This window comes from Lactuca serriola, chromosome 4 (genome assembly GCF_051521515.1).
Source record: "Lactuca serriola cultivar US96UC23 chromosome 4, Lser_US96UC23_V15, whole genome shotgun sequence".
Classification (NCBI taxonomy): Eukaryota; Viridiplantae; Streptophyta; class Magnoliopsida; order Asterales; family Asteraceae; genus Lactuca; species Lactuca serriola.
Genome location: NC_136411.1, coordinates 37,965,871 through 37,976,100, shown reverse-complemented (window position 1 = coordinate 37,976,100; position 10,230 = coordinate 37,965,871). Strand labels below are relative to the sequence as shown.

Genomic DNA, 10,230 nt, shown 5'->3' with positions numbered 1-10,230 from the left:
TTGGGCTCGGGGCTGCTGGGCTCGGCGCTACTGATGGGCTTTCATTTAAATGTTGCGGAGATGGGGTGGCATTGGTATTGGGCTGGTGAGTCCCATTATGTGGCTGATTTATCAAAGTGGCCCAAGCAATTTTGAATGTTCCAGAATCATTTTCCTTTTCCGCTGCTATTGTTCTCGTACCTTTTTCAATTTCCTTTTTCCATTGCCATGACAACTTTTCATCATAAGTTACATTGCTGCTTATAATAATTTTATTTTCATATGGGTTAAATAAACGAGCACCTCCCGAACCCGGTTCCGTTCCGAAATAAACCAATGGTCTCGATCTATCGTCAAGTTTCTTTAGATGTTTCGAAACAATCCTTTCATACGCAACGCATCCGAACACCTTTAGATCTTCAAGATTCGGTTTTTGACCATAGAGTTTTTCGTAAGGCGTGACTCCTACTAACGCTCTCGTAGGGGTACGATTTATAATATAGGTTGCATGTCGAACGGCTTCTCCCCAAAACTGATTTGGAACTTCTTTTGCTTTCATAAGACAACGTGTCATCTCGATTAGCGTCCGGTTTCGTCGTTCTACTATGCCGTTTTGTTGGGGTGAGTACGGAGCCGTTAACATTCTTGCAACACCTTCTTCGCTCCAAAAACGATTAAAATCGTTTGAAGTAAACTCTCCCCCTCTATCTGTGTGGAACGTCTTTATAGCCTTCCCGGTCCTATGTTCAATGGACTTTTTGAATTTTTTAATTACATCTGCCGCGTCGTTTTTGTGTTTTAACAAAAAAGACCACATGTATCTAGAAAAATCGTCAATTAGCACCAAAATATAAACGTTACCGGCCATCGTGGGAGGATCAATAGGCCCGCAAATATCTCCATGTAACATTTCGAGAATATTTTTAGACTTATAATTGGTTTTCTTCGGGAATGTGTGTTTGTTTTGTTTGCCTATCACACAAATTTCACAAACTTCTTCTTGATGTTTCAAAATTGGAACTCCATTAGTCAACTTGTGCATCATATTCACCGCACCAAAGTTGATATGGCCTAGTCATGCATGCCATAACCAAGACTCGTCATCGATCTTTGCTTGCAAACATTGGGGTTTTCCAACTTTAAGTCGTGTTTTATAAAGACGATTTTCACTACGTGGAACCTTCATTAGCAACCTTCCATTTCGATCTTTCATTGTCAAGTAATCACCATGCATTCTAATGTCACAACCGGATAGTGTCGTTTGGCCAATACTTATGACATTGCTACGAAGAGAGGGAATATAGTAGATATCTTTCATAACTTTTTGCTCACCGTTTTTTCCTTCGAACAAAATTCATCCTTTTCCTTCAATTCGAACACACGAGCCATCTCCAAATCTTACTCTTCCGGTTATTCGTTTATTCAACTCCGAAAAATATGAGTACTTCCCGGTCATGTGATTACTTGCCCCATTGTCGAGGTACCACATATCGTCGTCTTCTTGATTTGCCTCTACTTTGGGTGGAATGTATTTGTCTTCATTTAGGAAGATTGTCTCCTCTTGCATCATAAAAAATGTTCCTTCTTCGTGATCGACCTCCTCTCGGGCATCGTTGAGATTTGCTTCATGTTTCCTGTTACGTTCCGGGCATCGCGAAACAAAGTGTCCAAACTTATCACACCGGTAACACTGAATATTTGATAGGTCTCTTTGTTCATGATTTTTGCCTTTTCGTCTTTGATCATCACGATTCTTTGATGAGTCCCTTTGATCGTGGTTTTGGGTGTTATCTCGACCACGGCCACGTCCTCGGCCTCGTCCCCCACGGTATACACCACGTCCTCTCCCACGGCTTGAGTCTTGGTTTCGATTTGAGTTATCGGTCTTGGCATAAAGTAGCTTTTCACCGGAATCGGATGCTTTGCCGATTTCTTTAGTCCGTTCCTCGTAAGCTTTCAGCCGCCCAACTACATCTTCAAAAGTAATGGTTTTTAAATCCAAAACTTGCTCGAGTGCTGCTACGATGTGAATGAATCGACTAGGAAGACTCGTAAGAAATTTCTTCACCAACTTCTCTTGTGAGATTGTTCCTCCAAGAGTCGCTGAAACGGTCGCAAGTCCCGATAGTTTTGAAGAGAAATCGTCAATAGTGCTCGTATCTTTCATCTTCAAACTTTCGAATTCCGAAGTCAATGTTTGCAAACGTGCTTCCTTCACTCGATCCGCACCAATGTTCCGAGATTTGATTGCATCCCACATCTCCTTAGCAGTGGCGAGATTCCCGATTTGCAAGATTAAATCTTCCGGTATTGATTGAAACAATAATCCCATCACGATATTGTTTCTCTTTGCATCCGTTGAACCCGGATCAACCACGTCCCACACGCCGTGAATGCCGAGTAAAACTTTCATACGCATGTTCCATATCGTGTAGTTTAATGGCGTCAGCTGCGGAAATTGAAACGAGATCGAGTGTGCCTCCTTCACGGGCATATTTGCTCTGTCTCCTGCCATGAATAATCAACAACAAACCACACACCTTCTTCAACAGATGAGCAATAAAATAATGATTCCAATTAAGAGAATGGAAACGACGACCAATAGGACCAAATGCTTTTTCTTTAATTGGACCACAAGAAAACAATTGTTTTCTTCAAAACGTGTTCTTGATCGAGGAAACAATTAATAAATAATTGGGGTATTAAATACTTGGAGGAAAAGCAACAGTTTTGCATAAGAAGAAAAGCTTTTGCCGGCTTGAAAAAATCAATTGATCGGGAGCAAGAGGTTGTGGCTCTGATACCAATTAAAGAATTATATCAACCAAACTAACACTTTGATTGTATTAGAGAAATTCAGTATCACAAAAACTCTAACAATTGACCTACCTCTATACATGATCAACGCATACATATATAGATCTAGAATTCATATTGGATTACAATTCCTAAACAAAGAATTATGAAACTTTCCATATAACGCGTATCTTGGACAGCACTCCAAAACACCGATGGGTCGACCCACGACATTAAGCCCATGGTCTCAACCCATTCGACCAACACCAAGCTTGCATTATCATCATATCGTAAATGAATAGGGAGACCAATGATTTTGACCCAACCAATTCATTCGAACTGTGTGTTATCTGAGATTCCAAGTTTGAGCCATTTGAACCATCTATTCCAAAGGAGTTCGTTTTTTAAGTATCTCTCCGCTGCCCCCTGTGAAGAGAATTTTAATATTACCTTTAAACCTCCAGCATAATATGCATAGCATGGAATCTCCCCATCTACGTTTATCATCTTGGGAAGATTGCTGAGAAGTTGGAAGCTGGTGACTTCACCCAAAAGAGAAACTGGATTCTCCATTGTTTTGACACTCTTAAGATTGACTGACGGAATCGGCGGTGGGGAGGAGGTTGTAGGAACGCCACTTCTACCTCTGATTGTATCTGCATATGATCTTCCGCCACTAGTTTATTCCAGCCGTCATAGCTCTTCTTATGTCGAGGGTAGAGAACTCTATGATTTGGTTTCACCGACTCTTTGGAAGTGGGTTTCTTCTCGTACTCAGTGGCGGACCATAGTGGTGCCCTAAGGGTCCCGGGCCACTACTCCGACACCGACACATAGTGTAAAATTATTTTTTTTAATGTTTTTTCTATTGGGTGCACCGGCTTAAAACACGAGTGACACTACTAATATAGATTTATTTGAAAAAAAAAATAGTGCCACCCCTACGAAAATATTTTGCGTCCGCCACTACTCGTACTTTGCCACGTTCACCTTCAAGACACAGTGACCACATCTGACTTTGTTTAGAGAGTTCTAACATCTTCAAATTTGACAAAAGCAAAATAAAAACCACTCTTATCTTTTCATCCCACAATGTAGGTATCAACTAGTTTTCCAAGTGTGCACACATCTCTGAGCAAGGCAGTGGAGGTGTCTTGTTGTAAGTTAGATACGTAGAAGGATGTGATCTTCTTCTCCGGTTGTTGTTTCCTCCGCCGAACTTCGGACCATCCACCATCCTCATCACCTTCGTGACCTTTTGTCTCCTTGGGAAGCATCGTATTCGCTATGGTCGTTCTAACTTGACATTGGGTTAATCTCCTAATATTTTGCTACAAACTTATAAAAAAGAAATCCAGTTCTTTTTAATATTTTGCTACAAAGGAGCCTTTAACCCTTTAATGTATTTTTTTAGAAACCACAAGTTACGAATAGTCAGATACATACCTAATCAAGATCCCACCAAACCGGTCTATAAATAACGAGTTGTTTGCATAGGGCAACAACCGTTTTGCGGTTTAGAAACTGTGAAATTGTGTTCTCAGAAGAAACAGTTGTTGCCCCATAAAAAATGCTCTTTGTAAATATTTTGTACATCCCTAAGAAATCTCTATATTTTATGTGAAATCTACACCTTTTGATATTTCAAAACAACTAGTAGTTTGTAATCCCACTCGTTGTGACGGATAATTCTTTTGTAAACTCGGTCACAAAAATATAAATTAAAGTTTCGATCGTAACAATTATGTATATGTATGTAGGTGATGAGCAAAAATAAGATTTGAAATATATCTTGATCTGTATAATACACACAAATGACAATTAATTAAAAAACTATAATAATAAAAGTAATATTAATAAAAACGAAACTATAAAAATAAATTATGTAAAAGCCAAAACGTTAATATAATAAGAATAAAAATCATAAACTTATAATATACTAATAATTTAATTTAAAGTTACGAGAGATTAGAAAAATGTTAGATAAATTATAGAGGCAAATAATGTAAAACAAATAATACAAGTATATAATTAATCTGTGCCAAAAACGAGTTGGCAGTCCACGACCTATGAAACTATTTTTGGCTTTAGGAAATTGTTATCGACAAATACTTTAGTTCTTTATTCAACAAGATAATTGGAAACTATTTTTCAAATTCTACTTAGGAATAGAAATGGGACAGGGTTGATTATCATTGTCTTCATCCCTGAGTGTCTAACCGTCTCCATCCCGACGGATATGGGGAAGCAAATCCCCAGCTTATCCCGACCCACAATAAATATATCAACATAATAAATTCAACTTAAAAAAAATTCAAGTTGAATAAGCAATCAAAACAATAGGTCATAATCAAATTGTATATATATCAATCATAAAGCTTTACAAAACATGAAAACGAGAAGTGATTATTTGTTATACGGACCGTCGAACGAAGTGACAATTGTTGAACTCTTAGAATTAGGAACGTAATTTGGTATGCGGACTTTGTCTTTGCTGGTCTAACAGATCAATTCATGTTTATATATATAATGTCATCAAAACGGGGGATTGGCATTACCCAGCCCATCCCCGATTTTAGCTTAATGGGGTTCCTCAATCCCTAACTTTGTACCTGTTTTTGCGGGGAATACCCGTTCCCGATTGGAACTGGTCAACTGGGTCCCTCACCAGGTCAGGTGAAATTTCATACCTAGTTCTACTTGGCAAAACCATCTTTCCGTTTAATGTTTTATTATACGAATTCATTCTCTACAAACTTAAAGGTAATTCATCCCCTACAAACAAGTTTAACAAGACTCTTTCTATTCTTTTGGTGTCGTGTTTCCAAGTACCAATACTACCTCCTCATTTGTTTCTTTTTTGAAATTTAAACTGCTTTGTTTTTCTAAACATTTTTGGTATTTTTACAACTAATCATATGCTTAATGAAATTAGAAGCACGATTTACATTTAACCTTATCAACAACTTCATCAAAAAAAAAAAAAAAAACAAGGCGACCTAGTATTAGATTTTCTTTTCTTTTTGTTTGCTTGTTCACTTGTCTGACATTGCTTTCATTTTGAGTGTTATCAACCAAGACATTGTCATCATCAATCTAAACCACAATAATACATTGAATTTAATATAATAGAATAGCAATATACTTTTATAGATTACATAAAACATAGAAGGGTAAATGTCACTGTAGCCCTACGAAGTTTCATCTTTTGGTTTAAATGATCCCTTTTGTTTGTTTTTTTTTTGCATTTAAGGGGTACAAGTGTAGTTTTACATATTCTTAAAGCAATTCTATAGAAAGCGAAGGGGTCAGCCGGTTAACCTCATCCTAGTCAGGGGGTATGAAGAGATACGTCATTTAAAATATTGTCACGTCGCAATTTCCTTTGCCACATCAATAAATGACCTTTTGACCTACTTAACCCTTTTGTAAATAACATTCACTCGTCGCTATCTTCTTCCCCTTTCTTCTTCTATTGTTTCTCTCCAAATCGTTGCTATGGTTGTGTATATGAAGGTCGATCTTCATTTTGCTGACATTTTTACTAAGTATCCCGCAATAAGTTACTCAGATGGAGTGGAGCAACGCTTTGAAGATGTCGATTTTGCAGGTATAGACTTGAAGGAATTTGTGACATCCCCATTTTTCACGGCCAGAAAAGACCGGTTTTGTTTATGCTTTGTAAAAATCAGAGTACTTCTTTTCATAAAAACGTTGCGGAATTTGTTCCAGAAAAAAACATGATAAATACGTTATCAAAACATTTTCGAAGAAACGTATTTTATTCATTTTAAAACCTTTGGGATGTCATCGTCAATATAGAAACATAAGCATAAACGGAACTTACATTTATTTAGACTAGTGATCTACATCTCTTTAATCTCTCAATGTAATGTGACTTCATAACAACACCTGTGACATAAATAAACTAAGTGGGTCAGGTTGGGAAACCTGGTGAGTACATAGGGTTTTCAACCCACAATAATATAATTATTATGTTCAAACAATCAAGCAATCAACCCAATTACCCATCCCCATTATCTTCTTTACTCTTAAGGATCTACCTTAAGAATCAACCATTCCTCGTTCATACATTCCTAAGGAATCGGCACGAATTCCATCGTCACTGGGGTTTAGGCACTAAGTTTGCATAGTCGCCAGGGTTTTGGCACCAAGTATGCATGATCACCAGGGTTTAGGCATCAAGTATGCATGATCGCCAGGGTTTAGGCATCAAGTCTGCATGATCGCCAAGGTTTAGAGTACACCGAGTGAACACATCGTTCACAACACTTACAGGTTGCGAGCCTGCTAGTGTTCCATGGGACAGTCTAGAATAGTCCGTGGTTGTCATCCATACTCTGCTGAATGACGGGGCCATCGTTTGGGAAAAGGCTTCTCACATCGTTCACCTCTCACCCTCACCTCGTGGTCTATAAAACCTCTCAACTCATCGTCCAACTTATATTCCATCTATTACATCTACCCATGTTTTACCCCAACATTTTTGTAGATATAAAATACATATACAGTTTAAATCCTTTAAAACGTGTATAAAATCGTCCAACTAGCATAGACAGCAAGTACTCAGATAATACGCACACATAACACATAATTTATATAGAATACTTCATATCTATGTGTAAGATGAAAGGGACCATGCACTCACCTAAAAGGTGGTGACTCGGCACTCGGACAGCGCTTCGATACTCTCAAAACAATTTCCTTCGATAAAACCTAGTATCAATACCACTAGGGTTTAGTCTAACGATAACCACGACAAATTAATAGTCTGACTATTATTATTATTATTTAAGCGTTAAATAACACTCAATATAACTCATAACAATAGCCCAAATACTCATTATAAGTTCCTAATAACGTTGCTATATTAAAACATAAGCTATACTAAAGATAGGGTAGGCATAACTCACTTACAGCAGGTTTTTTGCAAAATCGGGCTTCACTGGAGCAGCGTTACCGAGCCGAAAGGCTCTTCATCTCAGAGCTGTCGGGCACTCCGGGGCTTCCGCCTCGTGCTAGGGAGGTTCCCTAGGCTTTTCGGGGGGTTTCAGGGCTAGAGAGAAGTTCTAGAGAGAGAGAGAGAAGGAAGTGAAGGGAGGTGTGAGAATGAATGGAGGGGGCATCTCTATTTATAGGAGTCTGGAGGGTCACTCACATCGTGAGTTTCTTGATGCTCACGTCGTGAGCCTACTTGGGCACCAAGGCAAAGCCTGGTGCTGACACGTGGCATCGCACATAGGGTGGAAATCAGTCGATTTTCAAAAATTCATAACTTTTGCATACGAACTCCGTTTTCAATGTTCTTTATATCCACACGTAGGTAAAAACAAGATCTACAACTTTCATTTAGACTTCATCGGCTAATTCTTGACCGATCTTAAATTTAACAGTAGGAGGAGTTTAGACTACTAAATGACCGCGAAGAATTCGTAACTCCTTCATACGGAATTCGTTTTTGTATATCTTTTTACCATTGAGTTCCTATTAATGAGATCTTCAACTCTCATTTAGGTCGTGTAAGCCAAAAACCGCTCGAACTAAAATTCGAGTTTCGGGCCGTGCACTGCTAAGCCGAATCTTAGAAAAATCATAACTTCCTCATACGAAGTAAGATTTGGGCGTTATTTTTTTATGTTCTCGGTTTAATGTATACTACAAATTTTTTTAGATCACTAAGGCTAAAAAGTCCTCTATCTTAAATTCATTATTTACGTCTCCCGATGTCGTGCCGGTTTTGCCGAAAAACTTCGACGGGTCATAACTTCGTCGTTATAACTCGGATTTCGGCGTTCTTTATATGTCCGGAACCCTCGAGACATATTCTACAACTTGGTTAAGATTATTTATTCTAAATAATCATTTTTCGAAAAGTCGTTTTCGACACTTATTGCCTCTAAATTGACTAGCTCGGATCTACGGGCGTTACAGAATCTCTACTGTTTATTAAAAGATCCACAAACAAGAAATGTGTGAATGTGTACTTTTGAATGCCCGATATAGTTTTTCCTGACGGATTTAGGATAATAGCCATCAAGAAAGACTACAAAGAGTTGATTCAAGTAGGGCACAATAATGGATGTGTAATCCAAGTTTACATGGATCATCTTGGTGTCAATGTCCATCAATGGATAGTGGATGACCAAGCTGAAGTATGCAGTCCTGAAGACAAGCAATCGAGTGTAGGGGGAATAATGAGGAGTTACATAGCATGGGAGCTTTTCAGAACGAGATTGATGACTTTCAAGGTAATGTACATGATGACCTTGGATATGTTGATTCCACTCCTATGAATAAGACCATAAATGATGTTTTTTTTGAGAAAGTTATGCCCTAAATGCAGTCAATCCCATCAAGTCCTCCTCATGAGGATGTATATTTTCGTATAGATGACAATGACATAATTGTTGAGGAAGTAACAACTTATAATGAAAATGTTAACTGGAAAAAACAAAAACCCGTGTCAAGTATGAGATTTGAAAGTCCGAAACAGTTAAAACATATGTTATGTAATTATATTGTTGCTAATGGCTATCAATTGTGCTACAAGAAAAATGATAGTAGGAGACATTTAGTGAAATGTTGTTCTGGCCAGTGTAAGTTTAGACTTCCGGCCTCATGGATGAGTGAAGAACAATCTTTCCAAATTAACTCACTCATAGATGAGCACAATTGTGCAAGAAATTTCAAATTAGGATCAACTGTTAGCTATGCTTAGATTGATAACCATTTTACAACTGAGTTCTTAAATAAGAAAAAAATGAATGTTAGGATGCTTAAGGAAGAGGTCAAACAAACTTTTGGAATAGATGTGAGTATGAGACAGTGTAGGAGGGCAAAGAAACATGCTATTGAGCTAATTGAAGGCACACTTGTTGAGCACTATTCAAAGCTTTGGTCTTGTGGTGAGGAGATAAGAAGATCAAACCTTATATCAACTGTGAAGATTGGTGTCAATAGTATGCCTGATGGGAAGACTTATTTTAGTAAATTTTACATATGTTTTGAGGGACTAAAGCAAAGATGGAGAGGTAGTTGTAGAAGAGTAATAAATCTGGATGGGTGTTTCTTGAAAGGTTTATGTATTGGAGAGTTAATATGTGCAGTTGGAAGGGATGCTAATAATCATATATTTCCAATTCCATGGGAAGTTGTTTGTGTGGAAAAAAAGAGAGTTGGAAATGGTTTTTAGAGAATTTAAGGGATGATCTAGGAATGGTAAATGGTTTTGGATTACTTTGATGTCATATCAATATAAGGTATGTTAACTACCATATCCTTTCATTTTAGTCTAACATATCAATATAAGGTATGTTAACATATCAATATAAGGAATGGTAAATTGTTTTTTTAATAATTCCCTTTATGGTGTAGGGTTTGTTGGAGGCTGTGAAATACATTTTGCCTACTGCAGAACATAGGCAGTGTGCAAGG

General features: G+C 37.8%; 1 protein-coding gene across 1 annotated transcript; it reads right to left on the bottom strand.

The window, feature by feature from the left end:
* Nucleotides 1-1,333: 1,333 nt before the first annotated feature.
* Nucleotides 1,334-2,494, bottom strand: LOC145098238 (uncharacterized). The gene has a single exon (XM_079035893.1). The coding sequence runs from the start codon at nt 2,492-2,494 to the stop codon at nt 1,334-1,336; it is 1,161 nt and encodes a 386-aa protein (XP_078892019.1).
* Nucleotides 2,495-10,230: the final 7,736 nt, after the last annotated feature.